This window comes from Chelon labrosus, assembly GCF_963514085.1.
Source record: "Chelon labrosus genome assembly, chromosome: 5".
Taxonomy (NCBI): Eukaryota; Metazoa; Chordata; class Actinopteri; order Mugiliformes; family Mugilidae; genus Chelon; species Chelon labrosus.
The window spans coordinates 6719811-6740001 of record NC_140341.1 but is presented as its reverse complement, the minus strand read 5'-3'; the positions used below and the strand labels follow the sequence as shown (position 1 = coordinate 6740001).

Genomic DNA, 20191 nt, shown 5'->3' with positions numbered 1-20191 from the left:
AGAAAGAAAGTGTTGGAAAAGTCTTCACATGATTAAAATAAGTGTAAGAAAAGCTACTCTAAAAAAAAAACCATTGTGCTAACTTAGCATCCCTCCCGTATTTGTTTAGACAGTAGTCGTTAAAGATTCTTCATACAGGTCAAGGCCAAGGCAAACGTCCAGCATCAACTTACACTCTCTTAATCCTAACCTTAACCTGGGGGCCAAAATACACAGAATCTGACCTCTGAACAGCTAATGAGAATACCGAGCCACGGCCAGACAAGTGTTGGACCATCAGTCGTCTCTTTGGCTCAAGAATAACCCCAAATAATGGGGGCATTTGTTTTTTCAGAGACGTTAATGCCACTTTTATTACGCTTCACTAAAAATAAGGAACAAAAACAAATACTCAAAAAGATGCAGGGACACGTAGACACAACGGTCGCACTCAACTGAGCTGAGAATGGTTAGAGATGGTGGTTGCTGCTGACGCTCTATTTTCGGTTCAATTATTTCCTAAAATCAAAATTTCCCACAAAATGATGACCAATAACAATCTGTGTCTCGATGTCCCTCTGAACACAAACCAAATCTGGGTTAGGTGCAACAAAGACGCGGGTCCAGTCTCTTTCAAATACAATCTAACTAAGAGACGATTCAAAACAGCAGTGCCTCAGCGTACGAGGCAGGGATGGCCATGCTTTAATTTGAAACAACTTGACTCGTAGTGAGCCGATACACCATGAAATCCACACATTCCTCTCCACTGAAGAAAAGAACAGATGTGGAGATTTCATAGTAGGAAACTGCTACAGAACAAAGCCCCACTTATAGTAATAAATTCAGAGATTTCCTCACATATCGACCAACAACATGAAAGGAATCCAGCTACGCCGGTTAACGCAGGGATGGAGGGTTATCTATCTGTCAGTTCAGACAGCCATTTACAGCACCTGACTGCCGCCGCAGCCTCGAGGCCTGACCACGACCCTGGCCAGAGTCAAGCCCGGCGCGGAGTGACACGGTGTCGTCCCGATGCCTGGGGAGCGTGTCTCCACCAGATGACACCAGAGCCAGAGGGCCAGGGTTCAGGCGGCGGCGAGGACAGATGACAAGCATGCCGCTCAGTTTGTTTAAGGGAGGGAGGGTCTTTAAAAAGGGTCTCCTTTTGAGCTGCCCGAGGAGGAGGCGTGCTTGCTCGGTTTGAAAGGTAGCCGCTGTCAGCCTCGCAATTAAGTAGAGGCCCCCTGATACTCGTATTGGCACACGCTCACATCGCATCACACCAGGACAGGCGTGCTGTGACACTTGCAGACAGGCGGCGGCACTCATTCAGGCGTCCCGGCGGCCTTCATCAGTCTGTTCTCCTTTTCAACAACAGCCCGGACACTTGAAGACTCAAGATACACTCACGTGTGCGGCGGATTTCAAGGAGAACGCCGCTTGATTTAAGAAGTCAGATGCTATTTCTGCCTCAACTCAACATAGAGAAACCAGAGCGCTACAGCTCAATTTGCCTGCAACTATTACCGTATCATTTTATTCATAAATCATCAGCTCTCTTTGCTTCAAAGTCATTTAAGATTAATTAATGATTTTGTAATGTACTCCAGGCTGTAGACACCCAAGCTTTAAAACCTTCAAGGCCCTGACTCATGAAAATGCCAGCTTCGAAAGTGATTACTTTTAAGAGGGTATGAAGTGTAGGTGCAAATGTATAATCTAGCTCCAGCAAATTACTGTTAAGTGAGTTGAACTCTGGCCGCGTTTAGATAGATAAATTGATTCACTGTATAGTACATTTTTTCTCAGAATCTGGATGGAAACCCATTTATGATATAAATAACCTCCAGGAAAACTCTGGCCTTGGCTAATCCCCAAGTAAAAGCAAGTATTTCACATAAATCCTCCCAATCAAAACTGCCTCACTGAGCTTAAACATTTCCCCACAATGGCCTAATACAATCTAAAATATTAAAGGGTGAAGCCAGACTTACATTAACAGAATGTAGTCATTATTTTCTATCACTTTCAGGCCCCCCGACACGCACGGCAACTGCTCCACCGGCTTCCTATAGACACCCAACACTAAAAACAAAATTAAACCGACGTCTAAAAATTGATTGCGAGAGCTACCAAGACTTAAAAGTGCGTCTTTGAGAACACACATATCGAACCGAGCGTGCCGGGCATACCAAGGGGAGCCTCAACAAGCCAAGGCGGGGGCGGTGCGCTGTCGGAATGATACGGGGATGGACACACAGACACCTCTTTGAAAGTGATACATGGCCCTGGCTGGCAGCAAGCGCCACTCCAGATCCCCCTCAGACAGGCAGAGGGGATGCCAGGCTGGTGGGATTTAGGCCGTAATGAGCGTGGCCTCACACACACACACACACACGCACACACACATGCACACACACAAAGTGGCTAAGTTCGCTCAACAATGCGGCCAACTGCAAAGATAACAAGGATGTGTGCACAAGAGATGAAGTACAAAGTAAAACTGACCGACAGATATGCATTCCTGAGCGCTGCATACCCCACACACACACACACACACACACACACACACACACACACACACACACACAGATACACACACTGGAATAGCGACATGGATGTACTGGCTGTTATAGGGACAAAGCATGTTCGTCTCAAACACAGTGAAGCCCAAAGAAATACACAAAAGTATGAGGACATTTCATTCCGTACTCTGACTCCCTTCTTTTAACCTAAAACTGTGTCATTTGTCCCTAAACTTTTATCAATTTTCCTCAAAAGCAACTTTTCTCTTCTATCATATGGCCATGAAAAAGTTGGTAGATCTATGTTGATTAAAGCAAACAACAGAAATGGCAAGAAAGTTAAAAAAAACTTCTGAAAATCTAAGTCTTAATCCAAAAACGTGAGGGTTTCCTCCTGGTGTGAACACAACAATACCACTCGCCTTTGACTAAATCAACTGAGCTGAGACTGGTTACAGAGGGTGGTCTCTACTCGCTTGCAATCGTTCCTCTGGGCGATTAGTTTGCCATGAGAACACACGTTACCCACGGACTGACAAGGTTACTACTTATAAGCTTCTAATTATATAACCGAGCAGTTTACCTGATGTGAAACAGGTCACTGTGTACCTCCAGAGAGCAGCAGCAGCAGTGCTCCTTCACATTAGAGCGTTGCTAGATGCTGGATCAAACTGCACGCGATGTTCATGTACAGAACACTGTGACATGAACCACACAACGGCAACAAATGCCAGTGACCAGGCTCATTGTTGATGTTCAATTTGATTACTTCCTAAAATCCAAATTTCCTGCACAACTATGAACAATCACAAAAATGTTTGCCAGCGCGTCGTGTTGAAGGCTTGTCAGAACTCTGTCACGACTGCCCTGTGAACACGAACTGAATCCAAGCTAGATTCAATTAAATTCTATTTATACAGCGTCAATAACAATATCTGGTCTGAAACCCCCCAGAGCAAGCCTGAAGGCAACGGCGGCAAGGAAAAACTCCTTTTTAACAGGAAGAAACCTTGCGCAGAACCTCAAGCTCATATGGAAGGACCCATCTGCTTAAGGCTGGAGACAGAAAAGATGCAACATCGTAATATATTTCATAAATTACACCCTGAATCGGAATAAAACGTAGTGTAAAAGCACCCCAACATAAAAGACAAGGGCAGTTTCATCAATGTTCACCTTGCTTTAACCTCCAAACATGCACATCTACACATTATTCCCTTCAAAAAACGGATTTCAAAAAGAAACTTCACGTAAGTGTGTGTGTGAGACCTGTGTTTGTCCAGCAACATTTTTCCAGACCAAAAGAATTTAATCATCAATCATGTGTCGTCTGAGATCTGAACAACGGCAAATTTGTGGCCGTGACCTAAAAAGAAACAAGCTACAAGACGTTTTTTTAAACAGAGCCGTCGGCACGAAGCTACAAACTGACCGCCAACGCTTTTTGTAGCGGCGTGACGGACGTGAAAAACACTCAAAGCTGAGCTGAGCATTTAACTGAGAACCTCCTTTTTATGCTATGCTCGATAAAAACGTTAGACATTTCTCATCCTCGATTAAGTTTCACAGTATCTAACACCTTACAGTCTGATAAGAGTCCAGAAGAAAATTGAAATTTGCTCCTGTAAATGTGCCTTTGAGCAACACACAGCACTAATCACCCTGCAGCTCTCATTCATACAGAAACACAGCCATCTTCCACGTCAAACACTCTTTTCACATTTTTAATCATCCACGAACACATGAGCAACACTTCAGCAACGTAGCTTGTAGAAGCTTTCTCACCTGTGTTTTTCTTTCTTTTTTTTTTTTTAAATGAAATAAACCTCTTGTTTTTGTAACTCTGTCGTCTGTCTCTACTTTATGTTGCGGCCCTCGAGACGGATCCTGACAAAAAGGATATGATTTAGAGGCAGGAAGTTCCAGCTGAGGACCTGGTTGGCCAGAGCCAAGTAGCGCTGGAAGACAGAGGACATCTGGGCGTTGAGGTTTTCTCTGCGGCTGAACTCCTGCAGCACCTCCATGGTCAGCACGAAGATCTGGCGCAGGCCCTCCTCCTGGAAGAGAACGCAGAGAATAAAGAGTGAGAAATAAAGTTGGAATAGGCTGCCTGTGACGAGTTCATGGCAGAAGGCGAGGTGGTGGGGGGACCCACCTGGAACAGGCGCTTGCAGTTGCCGTGAAACTCCATGCTGAGGCCGATGCTGCTGGTTTTGCTGGAGCTGGAGAACTCACTGAGCAGGGCGGTGAGGATGGAGCAGGCTAGCGTTTGCTGCAGGAGACAAGATTGTGTTACGCAATGCACAAAAAAGAGCAGCTGCAGAACAATAAAACAAGCGTTGTTTGGTATTGAGACAGTTCAGTGAACATCTGAGGAAACACAAATAAGAATCAAAGTGCTGGGAAAAAAAAAAACAACATTTTGTTCTCTATTAGCGGAGATGACTTGGCGGTGGTGCTCCAAAGTCTGAAAATTACTTCTGTCTGTTCACATGTTGCACAATTTCCTGAATATCACAAGTACACTGGGTTTCTTTGTACACTAAAAGCTAAATTACGTTATGTTGGTAGTGTAACATTTATAAAAAATGACAACTCCTGCCACATACACGCAGATTAATGATCATATAAGGGGTTAATAAAAGGATAAATCATTAAATCGGTACACAGATCCATATTTTAACATCATTACACTCCACATTTGTTTGATTTTGAAGGGTGATTTATGGCTGTAACTGGCATTTAGTATCAATTCATTGATTAATTATTTTGTTTCTGTACATTATAAAAATAAATTAGTTGCAGAGTTGTCCCAAAAACTTCAAGGCAGTCAATGTGCGATGACACACAGCGGAGGATCAACATAAATATGAGGTTTCTTTCTAGTTTGTGCAATTCAAAGACTAATTAATTCACTAATTGTTTCAACGCTTTAGTTCTTTTTAATAACCGAGAGACGGGCACCAGATAAAAAGAAGTCCAGATTCTGAAAGCTAAGGATTGATGCGCCGCTAAATTGATTCTGTCTAGTTTTGTGCGCTATCAGTGAAATCGCCTGCAGTTGTCCTTGTGTCGTTAAACTGAAATCAGATGTTTAAAGCCTTGAATGGAGAACAGCTGATCTCGTCTGGTTGTGGTTTGATTTGGGAAACAGATGAAGTAGTGCCACCTACTGGTTTAAAAGGGGAGTTGCTTTATACTACAGAGGAAAAACTGAGACAAATCACTCTGAATATATTTTCACCGAATCTCATCACATTCAGCTTTAATTTTTCTTAACTATTTTTTTATATTACCACAAAAATGAGTAAATTTATAGGCGTAACTTATTTGACCGCAAGAGGTCTGGGATGTTACACAGACTGCGTTTACATGGTCTTTAGTATCCCGGTTTTGATCGGGTTTTTGAAGTATCCCATTTTTGTGTTTGTCCATGTAAACACCATATCCCGAATTCAGAAACCGGGATATGCCCTTTTCCCGATTTCAAGAAACCCGATTTCGCTACCTGGAGTACTCCGATAGAAGCCGGGATACTGGAGCATGTATACACCTTATCCCGATCTCTGACGGCTGCCCACTGTCTGCGCAGGCTCGAGTGACGCCAAGTGACGCACTAGATTATACAAACAACATGGCGGCAACGAGAACATCTCACCTTTGGAGCAACGAAGAGACAGAATTTTCCCTTAAAGTAATGAAAGAACTAAACATAACGACGTGTTCAGATGAAAGAAAACACAGAAACGCCGACATATTCAAGTCTGTTGCGGAAAAGCTGCGTGACGCTGGTTTTCCACCTCGCACTGTTGAACAAGTTAGGTCGCGTTGGAAAACATTGAAAAAGACGTAACACACGCATGCGCAGATAGGATGCAGTGATCAGAAAACGGGTTTCTGGTATTTATCATGTATACGGGGATATGAATAACCGGGTTTCTCCGTGTTCCATGTAAACACCATATCCCGGATAAGTCTCAAAACCGTGATACTAAAGACCATGTAAACGCAGCCACTTTCTTCTAACCACAGCAACACACCTGCAGCTTCTTTCCTCTAAGGGTTTTGGTTTAATTTTTCTATTTTCACACTCAGCTGCCTGTGATCCGAGACAAAAAGTCTACAACCAGGGAACAAATGCAGCCCGTCAAGTCCTGAATATTATAAAAGCAATTATTTACATAATTATTTAAACCAATTTTGATGCTTTCCAAAAATCTTTACCAATCTATCTGCAGGAATATTTTAGCTAATCTGGTTCAAGGGGACTGCAAATTCATTTAGATCGTGTTTAGATTTATTTAAAGAAGGAAGAGAATAAGTTTAGTTTGCTTCAGGTGATTATTTGTAATCCTGGATAAATTATTTATGCAGATTGAATCAATCATGCGTCTGATGATCACGACAATCAACTATTCGTTCCCTGAAATTAATATAAACCCATCAAGAAACCCTGCGTGTCGTCACTAAAGGATCTACATATATGATTCAGGCGTGTCTCTCTCACCACTGTGGGGTTCCCGCTGCTGATGAGCTGCCCCACTTCATGAAAGATGCTTTTACAGCTGATGCTTTTGTCCAGAGAGCCCCTCTTCACGATGACCGCCACGGCCAGCAGGATCTGCTCGCGGACATACTTCTGCAGACTGGAGCAAACACACACACACACACACACACAGAGAGAGAGAGGCATTGGGTCATTGAAACAGACACAGGAAGAGGTTTATTATCCCGCTCAAGGAGTGAGAAGAAACTACACCCTGACCCTGACGCCTAATTTAACAAAACTGAACGCTTGCTTGTCAAAGAGAAGTTTGGGAAACATGTCGATGCAGCAGGTCATAAACTTGGCAGACCACGCAGAGGCTGAGTATGAGCATGAGTCCAGACTTGACTTGAGCAAGTACGAAAAAAAACTGCAGTCAATCAGCTGCTATTGTCCAGGTTATTAAATATACAAAAAAACATTCCAGGTGTCATCCGAGAAGGTTCTCAGTCATTCAGGTCAAGAGGTATCCAAATAACAAAGTTGAGCAGGACTTTGAAGAAAACAGGATCAAAACAAATTCCTCTAATTACAGGTGAGTCATGTGAGTATCAAGTGTTCACCACCCACAGATGTTCTCAATCCAGCCCCAGCTCGGTAAAACGTATTCAAGAAACTCAATAAGTCTAGCTGTGCTTTGGTTTTTGTTTTTGTGCTTTTGACTACAAAAGGCATCCATCTGGTTGTTGTGAATAATCCAATAATGGTTTTCTAAAGCCTCTCTTTCTTTCTTTCTTTCTTTCTTACTTGGGTCTCTGTAAGACGTATGTGAGGAGGAACGCCCGCAGCGACTCGATGCTGGTCTTCTCCAGCAGGATCCACTCTCGCACCACGGCCTCCATGATGGCTGTGGCCGCCTGGAACAGCACATAGTCCACCTTACTGGTCTCTGGTGAGGGGTAAAAGGGGGGTCGGACAGAAGGGAAATAGAGGATGAGAAGACGTATGCTATAAGCTAAGGCAAAGTATGCTCAGAAAACTCATCTTCTATATGTTTGCTTGCACGCACATGGAAATTCAAGTTTGTTGGATTTAACTTAACCAGCTAGTCATTAAATTTAGGGCTGCAGCTATCGATTCTTTTTGTAATCGATTAATCTAGCACTTTATCGATCGATTAATCGATTAATCGGATATTTTTTTTACGTTTTTAAACAACCAAAACAAATGATGCATAACGAAAATTATGTGGCTGTAAAATGATCAAGCATTTGCCTTTTATTTCTCAAAAAAACAGAGAACTCCAACTCCAACATTTGGCTCCAAAACTAAGCTCATGTATTGCAATTTACCCATTAAAAGTGCCAGTGCCAACAATTACATAACAATACAGTTAAGCGAACTTACTGTAAAACAAAAAGCAATTTAATTTATTAATATGCACAACAAGTTTCATGTTGTAATCTAGCCCTGACATCAAAGTAAATATCCGTTTTATGTAGATTTCTACACCTGCAGCATTTACCATTAGGCAGAGGTGGAAAGTAACGAAATACATTTACTCACGTTACTGTATTGAGTAGTTTTTTTGTGTATTTTGTATTTTTCAAGTAGTTTTTAAAATCGGTAATTTAAATTTTACTTGATTACGTTTTGAGTGAAGTATTGTATTTCGCTACATTACAAATCCCATCCGTTACTGAGTAAAAAAAAAACGTTGACTAACGAAAACCGAAAAAAAAATCGCGCCCGGAAACACGTAGTGAGTGACGTATGGTCAGCATGTAGGCTACCACTACCAAGCGCCAAGTCTTTCTGTAGGAGATTGAGAACGAGATGGAGGTGGATCAGAAGAGCGACGACGGTTCAGAGACAGTTTGATTGACAGTTGATTGTTTGAAAAAGTTTTATGGGATGGTCAGAACTAAAATTGCACATTATACCTTTCTAAGGGTCTTACATGTCATGTGTGACATGTGTTATGTTGTCATTACATGTGTATACATTTGTATAGATTTTTATACATTTGTATAGATTGTTCTTTAATTAAAAACTAAACAGTTTTGGATGTATGACCCCTTGTCCTATTTTCACTACATGGGAGAGATCCCCCGCCCCGTTCTACAGTTTTTTTTTTTAAATGTAACTAAGTAACTTTTACTTAAAATACATTTTAAATTAGCTACTTATTACTTTTACTTGAGTAATTTTTCAGATGGGTAATTTCATTTGTACTTGAGTAATATTTCATCCAAGTGTTGGTACTTTTACTTGAGTACGATATTTTAGTACTTTTTCCACCTCTGCCATTAGGCTACTAACAAATAATACATAATTTCTGGGGTGAGCCTATTTGCTATGGTAACCTAGCAACCTGTGTGTTTGTTTGTGAACGCGTGCTGTGCGTGAGGAAGAGTGAGAGAGATGAGGGTGCAGAGAATTTAACGTCCATGATTCTGATAAGCACAGGCCGGTCGCGTTCGCCTCGCGGCCGCTCAGTTTGTGATGATAGGGGAGTATATGGGAGTATTTGGCCGCTATTCGCGGAGAATTTAGTAACGTCAATGATTCTGATAAGCTCAGGCCTGTCGCGTTCGCCTCGCGGCCGCTCAATTTGTGACCCGCTGCGTAAATCCTTCGGCCGGCCCGGTCGTCCCGATTGCCACTCCGCCCCTGAAGCTAAACATCATATCTAGTCAAACCGCATCATGACATCGCTACATACAGTATGCGATTAAAATCAGCGAACATCAATGTATAGGTTTAGGTTACGTTACCTTGTTTCAGCGACGCTTGGTGAAACAGCATGTGGATGTTTTCTGTTTAGATGCTGGATCATTTGAGCTTGTCCTGCTGTGGTACGCCAGGTCTACTTTGCAGTATTTACACTGCACTTTGTTCTCTTCCTTTTTTAGAATGTAATGATCCCAAACTTTAGACATTTTTTGCCGTTTATGGGCATCTTTACTCTCCGCCATCGCGCCAACTAAATTCAAAATGTATCACGCGCTAGTGGTGTGCTTGCATAGGTGCTTCCAAAACAACGGTCCGTGTGGAACAATCAGATCCCTGCGCGTATAGTGCGCGTCATAGGAATTTAACGAGGCTTCGAGGCAGAGTTTTTGCCTCGAGCAATTTTTGTAATCGAGTTAATCGAGTAACTCGGCGAATCGTTTCAGCCCTAATTAAATTACTCATACTTGATTAAAAACATCCTTCTAACAATTATGCTCTATAAAAACATCACAGACATTGAGTCAATTTCTCTTCCTCAGTTAAGATTCATAATTTCTAACACATTACAATCTGATAAGAGTCCAGGAGGAAACTGAATTTGAAATTTTAAATGTGCCTTTCAGCATCAGACAGCCCTTCTGACGCTGCAGCTCTCATTCATAAAGAAACACAACCTATATTCCTTAGATAAATACAGGTTTATCAACACCACACGCATTAAAAAGGACAAAGGAAGCTGAATGACTGGATTAACACTCACCCAAGATGTGCTTGCAAATGGCAAAGGGGGATTTGGACTTCCTGAAGGAGAGGAAAACATGTTCAGCATGCTGCCTCTGTTCTGTGCTGACCATGGACGGCGGTGCCTGGGGGAGGGAGAAATAGATAAATTAGCATTTAGCGACGTGCCTTCTTTTTCTGAGAGCGAGATAAAAATGATCTGTACAGGTTTAAAACACCAAATTCAAGCTTTTAATCGCGACCTTTGAGGCTGTGTTAAGGTTAAAGAGTGAACCTGTGACAAAGGCATGTATTATAAAAAAATATATAGATTTAAAAGTCAATGGGATGTTTTATTATTATTTGACAAACTTAAACTACAAAGATAATCAAGACTTCTTTTCTTTTTACTTATTTGAAAGAGATTTTCTCCATTTTTACAACTTATAACATTATTTTCTTACACCGTAGAATACAATAATGCATACAAGGAGTCACTTTCTGAGGAAGTGTCACTTATTGCCTCATATTACTTCATACAAGAACACAAATACAATGAAGTAGCTGATCACACCTTCAAATTAAAGCTGAGACGGCACCTTAAGGTTTTAATATTCATTACTTAACTTCAATAAGCTTTGATACTTAAAATAAAAGAAACGCAAACACAAATGAACCTACAGTACTTATGAAAAAGCGCTCACCTTTACCTACATTACATATAATTAATTAACTGACATTAAAGAGTTTTTTTTTTTAACCATGATCCATGAGGATGAATACTTTCTACAGGCACTGTAACTGTATGACATAACATATGTAAAGACACGACTATCTAGTAGCAAATAAATCCACATGTACGGCACAAGACAGGACAGCGCTCAGCATCCTAAGGCTGAGTTTTTGTTTCTCAGATCCTTCAATAAAACAAATACGTCAACAAATCTGGACTAAACCGGCAAATCTGCCAACAAATCAAACAGCTGGGCGACGCGGCCGTGAGGAAAGAAGACATCACCGAGATTAAGAGGGTGCACAGAACGTACAGAAATCCAGAGCGTCCAGTAAACATTTAATCAGAGGAATAAATAGTTGATTAAAAAAAAAACACTAGAGTGCCATTACTATCACACAACTTGATGCTAACAGTTTATAGTTTGTCCTTCATAGAAGCATCGCGTGTCTCGTCTGAACGAATAAGTACATCAAAGCGTCAAATTCGAAACGAATAAACACAGATTTTTTTTTTTTTTTTTTATTGAGGGGTGTCGCCATGATACAGCTCGGCAGGAAAGTCACATTCCAGGCCTAATTGCAGTAAAAGCAGCAGCTCTGCGGCCGAAAGCAGCAGAGGAAAGAAAGAGCTTTTTATCTGAGAGCACACACACACACACACAATTATAGGACTATTACCAGACGCTACGGATTCTAATATGCATGGAACTGTGGATATAAATGCAAATATGCAACTGAAAGTATGCTCATCTAGATCATACTTTTGTTTTTGTCCCATTTATCTTGAACGCATCGCTATCTTTCGTGTGATGAATCTTTAAATGCTTTATAAATAATATGCTGGCGGTGAAACTGGCAACACTTGAGACTTCAGCCGGTACACACTGCTGGGATTGTGTAGACTACAACAGAAAGTCAACGCAACAAGTTGCTCCTGTCGCCGACATATACAGCTTTAGAGCTGCAAAGATAAACAGATTTTTGGTAGTTTTAACGTTACCTAGCGCTAGTAAAATGTCTACATGTTATAATGTTTTATTCTGGAAAATATTGAATGTTGCTGCTTTGGTTTACAATCAAACTTGGTGAAGAAGATGTGACATGTCCCTAGCTGGAGGAACGTGAAACTACTATACAAAAAGATTCAAACAGGACGCGGAGTGGGTGGGTATGAAGTTGCTGTAAGAGTTCTCAAAACACTTACAGCAAAGACACACCCTCTACAACTTTGGTTCCTACCACCAAGTTTATCACAAACCGACTGCAGCTTTGGAGTGCTGGGTGGACCCAGATGGAGCGGTGCGTCATTATTAATGGTGTTTTTTTCTTTTTCAAACGGAGAGAAGTGACGCCAAGAAGAGTCGGTTCCGTTGATACGCCAGCAACAGTTTGACGTAGGGCTTGGGGTATGAAATCTACAAAAGGCCGACCTCGGCAATCAGAGGTTAGAACGTCCTCTCTATGGGCTAACCACAAATAACTAAAGAGGACAACTGGACTCTCATTAATAAAAATGATGAATGAAATGTGTCCTTTAACAGAGTTGGTCTACGCTACAATTGTTGCTTACTTATGAAAAACTTTACTGAACGCACCAAGAACACTCTTCTGTAGCAACACACGCTTGTGAAATATGGTATTTTTGGGTTTTTCATAGGCCTGTAGCGACGCGTCGATGACGTCGACGAATCGACTTCAAAATTTCGTCGACGTCATATTTCTGCGTTGACGCTTCGCCACACACACACGTGGGATACCAAAACATTTCAGAATGGAGGACGAAACAGCAACCTGCTCACACAACTCCCAAATAAGCCCTGCAAAAAGTCCCAATAAACGAAAAAGGACTAAAACAGCTCGCCCTAAATCATCTAGAGTATGGGAATACTTCAAAAACAGCCCGGTGAGGCTCGTATACGGCCCGCGGGCTGACTCTGACCGGCCCGCGTAAAGCTTGTCATTTGTTTTCGACAGATCATCTGGACAGAACTTTTTTTTTGTTTTTTGCGTGGTGTCCTAAGTTAGCATGCTAATACCATGTTAAACATGCTGCGGTTATTTGGCTATCGGACACTTTCAGTGTGTCTGTATGTTAGCGTGTCTGTTAACAGACTGGTGTTTAGCTGCTGCAGTGATGTTGTCATTTATAGTAGTTTTCTGTTAGCCGTGTGTGCTACCGTGGAACAGTAAGCTAACAGATTTAGCCCGTTGTCTGCTAACTGGTTACAAAGACAGTGATGTACATCGTTACTACGTCTTTGTGTCAGAATCTCCGTTAACATATTTTAGTATTATTGGTCCACCGTATGAACTTCAGAGCGCCGCGCTGCCGTACCGATACGCTGAGCCAAGGCAACCTTGACACTGACAAGTTGGGAGGAGGAGCTGATTGACGTTCCTGCTTGACGCACGCGAAATACCTGCAGGTCAGTTCTGATAGATATAAAATATTATCTTTTTGGTATTTATTTGAGATACATTATGGTTTTCATTAATCAAGCAACAGAAAAATAATCGTTAGATTAATCGTCCAATTAGTCGTTAGATTAGTCGACTAATCGATAAAATAATCGCCCGATTAATCGTTTAATAAATAATCGTTTACCCCCAGCCCTAGTTTTTCATGTAACTAGGTTCCTTGTCCACGCGCTGAGACATGGAAACAACTCAACAGCCGTAAAAACCACTATGCGCCAACGTTGGGGAACGCCAGAAATACTGATGTCAGATTTCACACATGCATACTTAAACATGGCAACACGGTGGAGCGTCTGGTGACTTCAGATGTGCGCCGCCATCACTCTACCGTATCTTTGTCTGGAAGTAGAACAGCCAAGCAGGTAATACTGACATCCACTGACACCTTCCATCACACGTACCCCACTGGTTCAGAAGAGAGAAACAAACCAAATACAACATCCTGCACCCTAACCCTCTATGAAACAACACACAAAGACCCTTGTTCTTCTCACTACTGATTGTTGGACCTCGTATTCAACGCAGAGTTACTCCACAGTGATGATTTACTACAGGTGTTAATCAATGTGTGTTCTTGTGAAAACTCATCACAGTATAGTTGTCCCTACTCAACAAGTACGGTCCAAAAAATACGGATGATGACTAGTTTGGACCGAGTACTGCGTCCCCCCATCTGTACTTCAGAGTCAGACTTGTCAAATCTGAACAACCAAGTCCGAAAGTTCGTGTACTTGGTACTGATAAACGTCTGATATGTTGGATTGGGACATGAAGAGTCCAGTACTTCAGACGTGAGCCCGGTATGAAAGGTCAGAAAAGTAATTAACTATTTCCTACAAAGGCACCAACCAAAAACAAATAAAAAATACAAAAGTTTATACAAAAAAAGCACTTGCCGGCAATCAGAACTGAACTGAAAAAAGGTACATATTGAACTATGAACTAACTGTACTGTTGCATTCCCAGTACCAGACATCATCACATCTCAACTTTCACATTGTCCCAGTTTCAAAAAATCAGTTTCAGCTCCAGGTGGGACCAGGTTCATCACAATCCATCCCCCCTTTTTCCTCCCCTGATTTCAGTATTTATTACGAATGTCCCAGTCGGTATTGGGATCGATTCAGGTACTTTTAAAATGATCAAAGAAGAATAACAGTTCTGTTTTAGTGACGGCTGGTTGAGAATGACTAAACATGACTTCTCTGGAAAAAAATAAGTCAGACGGCAATTTGTAAATTGCGCAATATGGATGTTTGTCACTGTCAGTGTGGTGGTAGTCAGAGATTTTCGTTCAATACTATAAACTTGACTCACCACCTACCGAACGGAAAACATGCGAGTACAAAGGCAAGAACAACAAACATCAAACACTGCATTTAAAAGAGGAGAAAAGTTCCCTCGAGCAACGTCAAGGATAAAAATAGCCCAGAGTTTACGGCGTTGGATGACGAGAACATTTCTGGAGTAGAGAGAGAACAGGTTTTCTGGAGCCAAAGTACGAGATACCCTCGAATCCCAACTTTGACAGCCTTATTTATTGGACTTAATACAGTCGCACGGTGCACGTGTGATCTAGGAGAATACAAATAAGACAAAAAATGCCTTCCTGAGTCTCCAAGGAAGGAAATGTTGTTTAATTAAGATTAGATCGGGACACAGATCTTCAGTTTTAAATGACTGATCGAATCTGGGTGCAAATAAAACCTGACCTGGATATGCCTGGCTAGTATTATCATCAAATGTCCAGAATCACAGCAAGAAGCTAAAATCTGTGAGTTATAATCAGGACCAAACATCAGACTTTAGCTTGTTTCAAACTGATCTACTATCAGGTTGACAACAAAGACTCTGTCCTGTCCAATTGCCTTTGATTAATTGTTTTAGCTTCAGTCCATAATGACGAACACACCTCAGTCTTCCACCCCAGATTCATCTGTGTGCATCCATGATGAGTCACAACACACACAAAACAATGGGAGACAGTGATATTCACCCGTTTGTAAAGACACCTGCTGCTGGTTTAAACGTGAAGGCTCGTAAGGCTGTAATGGTGCGTTCACTGACTGACCAAACGGGCAGTTTGAACGGGGTTCTCTTAGTTTAAAGAGCTAACAAGATGGCAGAAAAGCTAGCTAGATGATCCCAACATGCACATGGTTAGCCACTTGCTCTTAGCTGGGATGTTGGAGGGAGTTCACAGGGAAACGTTTGAGGTAAATGGGTGTTTTTGGGAATGGGGCAGCGTGAGATAAAGATATAGACCGAGGGAAACAGCACCGAAACGGAGAGCTCCGAGATGCTCCAACGGTTAAAAACTTGGATGTAACGGCTGAAAGAGGCAGCGACACGAGCTTAACTTTCCCCACTGGGGAAAAAAAAAAAGCGTCTAATATTTTAAGGTAATATTTTTTTTTAGGTGTTTGTGATTTATATTAAGAGGGAATTGAGATAAATTTTTATTTTTTATTTTTTTGTGCGGGATGGAGACTGGCAAGGCGCTGCGCCACGCATCGTTCACGTTACCGTCTCTCCGGTAAGGGGAGAAAAAAAAAAAAAAAAAAAAACCCTGAACACATTTAGCCAGAAAAACCGAAACAAACCGAGGAGAAAATAACCGCCAAACTCCACCCGAGACGAAGTTAAGACACGCGCACAGCCGCCGCTCGTGGCTACAGAACAACGATGAGTTTCTCACCATTAAAACTTTGGCAGCGCTTTCCAGCTGTGTGATCACTTCTGGTGCACCGACCGCCGCCATCATCGTCCCTCTCCAATGACGCGCCATGCGCTCTGCATTGTGGGATTACAGAGACGGTACCCGGCGGGGCACGAGAGAGCGAGCGAGACGGCGGGTTATGTAATCACGTTCCTAACTGACAAATATTCAAACTACTCATTGAGAAAAATATAAAATAATAATAATAAAAAAAAAAAAAAAGAACAAATATATAACTCAAGTTAAACTTTTTAAAATGTTAAAATGTCAAATTAGTTAAATTATAAATCTAATAAAAAAATAATAAAAAATATTTTTATTAATTTAAAATGAAATTAAAAAAAATGTAATACCTCTCATATAATAATATTCGAATTTACATATTTATATAATTCCTGTGTATATAATATATATACTTCCAACTCTATTTCTTGTTCATTTGTTCATATGCTAATTTGTACATTTTTTTCTTATACTATTTTTATTTTATTTTATTTTACTCGTTTTCACTTTGTTTTATTTATTAATCTTTCTTTTACTTGTCGTTCTTAAGAGTGTTTTTTTTTTATGTGCAACTCAGCTGCTGTGACCAAGCAATTTCCCTTGTGGCTCAATAAAGTTTATCTAAGTCTATATTAATTTACTCCACTTAATTATATATATATTAATGGTGTTTCTCATAATTGTAAATAAATCCAGTAACAGTAAATCTGTTTCAGGAGAATTTCTTGTTAGAGTATCTAATTTATTTGTATTATTACTATTATTATTTTCATTTAGTTTTACAGGCTTTGTAGATTATAAGTTTCCACCGCTATATATATATATACATAAAAAATTCTCTAAGAAATTCCCTCTCTCATTATTGTGGCATTTAGCAAATAGAAATAATTTTAGTAATCCTAACTGACCTAAAACAGGAGAGGTTTAGTCTGATTTAACTTCAGACAGTGAGGAAAAAATGTTTGTGTCTTTTAACACAGTGTATGTAAACAGCTGGTTTCAACTGTATATATATTTGTATATATAGTGTATCTATGACAGATGTATGTTTATCTTGCTGTTCTCTTCTCTTCTCTCTTTGCTGTTCTCTTCTCTCTTTCTTCTGTCTGTACCCGGCTGGCCTTAGGCAGATGGGTCCCTCCATATGAGCTGGGTTCTGCTCAAGGTTTCTTCCTGTTAAAAGGGAGTTTTTCCTGCCACCGTTGCCTTCAGGCTTGCTCTGGGAGTTTCAGGCCGGGTTTTGTAAAGCGTCTTGAGACGATTTGTATTGTTATCGACGCTATATAAATAAAATTGACTTGAATTGAATATATTTGTCTCTTAAATGTTTTTACGCAAGTTTTTCTTTAAAATTTACTTGAACTATCTATATATTGTTTGCATATAAAACGATAAATGATAAATAACTCCATAACTTGAATTTTTCTTAATGGTTTTTGTAATTTAATTCCACATCTGCTTCAGGATGTTATTATTTTTTATTTATCTGACGGGTCAACTGGACTTTGTGAATTCATATTTTATATAAAATATATAAATAATCATAAAATATAATCATATATTATTATATAATCATAAATATAATAAGGTTTAAAGACTTCTCTGTCCAATAATGGCATTTAAATAATAATAATAAAAATATTAACTCCACTTAAATAAAAATAAAAAATCTTTCAGCAAAAAAAATAAAAAATGATTCAACGTTTCCCTGATTGTCAGTCTATGATTTATTTATTATTGCTGCTGGGTTTTTAAAAATAAAACGACATGCTCTGCAAAGACATATCATATGCAATCCTAATGTGTTTTGTATACTGATGTCGCCTAACAACAATAGTTATAAGTGGTGATAGAGCTGCTGTGTCATGTTTCTTTCACACATGAATGCAAAGCCATCCAAATTGGTTAATTTAATTTATACATACATTTTACACACAAGGACAGTGAAAGCATTTTTACAAATTCTCCGGTCATACATAAATGTAAAAAAAAAAAAAAAAAGAAAGATAGCTGTCCAAATTACATCTATAATACTGCGTAGAAATGGATTTTAACATTAGCACAAAGGAAAAAGGGAAAAAAAGGATACAAAAAATATGTATATCTGTATAAATATATATTCAAGAGTAACACAGTTGTATCATACATTAAGAAGCGTCAAAGGCAAGCGTTGGCTCCTTAAGAGTAAAAATACAAAATGAAAAGGATACACAAGTGAGAAGAGATCAGATCAGAGGACATAAAGTCAGTCGAAGATTGTCAGTCATCACTCTCAAAACTTTCACCTCACACACTTTTGTGGCACTCACACACACCCTTGCAGAGAGTCGCGGCTCTCGCTATAAAGCTATGTTTTTGCCGAGCAGTCCGTCCTGGTCGATGGTGGATTGGCAACGCAGCTGAGGTTTAGAGGACGTCGCCCGAGACGCCCGGACCTGCTGAAAGAAGAACTGGATCGGGGGGAAAAGCGACAGAGCAGCCCCCCTTTTTTTTTTTTTAAATAGTCAGTGAAGACGTGCTTCACAGTAGATCTGTAATAGATCACATGACGCTGCTTGCTGTGTTGACGATAACTTAATCTAAGCAGCTCACAGGAAAAACACTGGGTGTGTTTACATGCAGGATACTGGCTGGCTTCAGTCCAGTTTAAACCACTGATTCACACACGCGCTCGTAACAAACAGAAATAAACACATTTGTTTTTCTGCGTGTGTGAGTGAGTGAGTGGAACCGAGAAACAAATCTGTCAGTCCGTGATAGGAAACCTGAAATTTGAGCAATTCACTCCAGTTGAATGAAACGAGTAGCGTCATAGATTTAAACAGGACCTGAGTCACAACACTGTACAGTGGTGGTGGTGGTGGTGGAAAAACCCTGCTTCCCTTTCCTGAAACATGTCGCAACTAGAGATACATTAACAGATTCAGCCATAACATTATGACTACTGACAGGTTAAGTGAGTAACGCTTGATTGCTTGATTTGAGCGGCTTTGATGCAGCTGGAGAGGAAAAGCTGGCTCGTGTGGTCTGCATTGCAGTTTGTTTTGCATGGGATGGCGTAGCTGCAGACCAGTCTGGGTGTAAACACTGACCCCTGTCCACTGATGAAAGGCTCCAACAATGGACACAAGAGCATCAGGAGAGGCTCATGGAGCACTGAAGGAATGTGGACTAGTTTTCTTTGGATCGCATGTGTATGAGCGTTATATCTGGGGAACATATGAAACCGGGATGTAAGGAAAACACACGCGGGTGTGCTTGGACTTCAACAATCTTTGGGTCCTTTGGGTTGAGGGGAGGGGCCTCTGTAAATCATCCCACAGATACTTGATCAGTTTGGGATCTAGTGAATTTGGAGGCCAGGTCAACACCTTGTGCTGTTCTTGGCTGCATCCTGTTGGGGATGTCTGCTGCCATCAAGGAGTGTCACTGCTATATAGGGTGGGGGTGCCTGGTCTGGTCTAGGTGGGTGCTACATGTCTAAGTAACATCCACACCAATGAATGCCAGGTCCAAAAGTTTCCCAGCAGAACACTGAATTGTCACAAGATGGTCAACGTTATTCACTTCTCCTGTCAGTGGTCATAATGTTGTGGCTGATGAGTGTATAATCTCATCTCATCAGGAGTTGTAATTTCTTGTTCTGCCCTCTTTCCCTCCGCCTTATCTACTCCTACTTCCCCGACTCCTCCTGCATCGTGTAAACACAGCCAGCGTGAAGGTGAAACACTGCTCTGTCAGCTTCCCCAGATCAACGGGCGCGAGAGGTTTGCGAAAACGACGAAGGCAGTATTTTTTTTTTTT

The 20191-nt window shown here is 40.8% G+C and overlaps 1 protein-coding gene across 1 annotated transcript in view; it reads right to left on the bottom strand.

The window, feature by feature from the left end:
• Positions 1-16453, bottom strand: part of xpo4 (exportin 4) — a gene marked incomplete at its 5' end in the record, with an annotated part of 61588 nt that extends 45135 nt beyond the window's left edge. The window contains 6 exons of the mRNA XM_084545091.1: positions 4415-4567; positions 4666-4782; positions 7018-7156; positions 7804-7945; positions 10493-10598; positions 16364-16453. Of these exons, the coding sequence (XP_084401217.1) occupies positions 4415-4567; positions 4666-4782; positions 7018-7156; positions 7804-7945; positions 10493-10598; positions 16364-16453 (747 nt within the window). The remainder of the gene's footprint in view (positions 1-4414; positions 4568-4665; positions 4783-7017; positions 7157-7803; positions 7946-10492; positions 10599-16363) is intronic.
• Positions 16454-20191: the final 3738 nt, after the last annotated feature.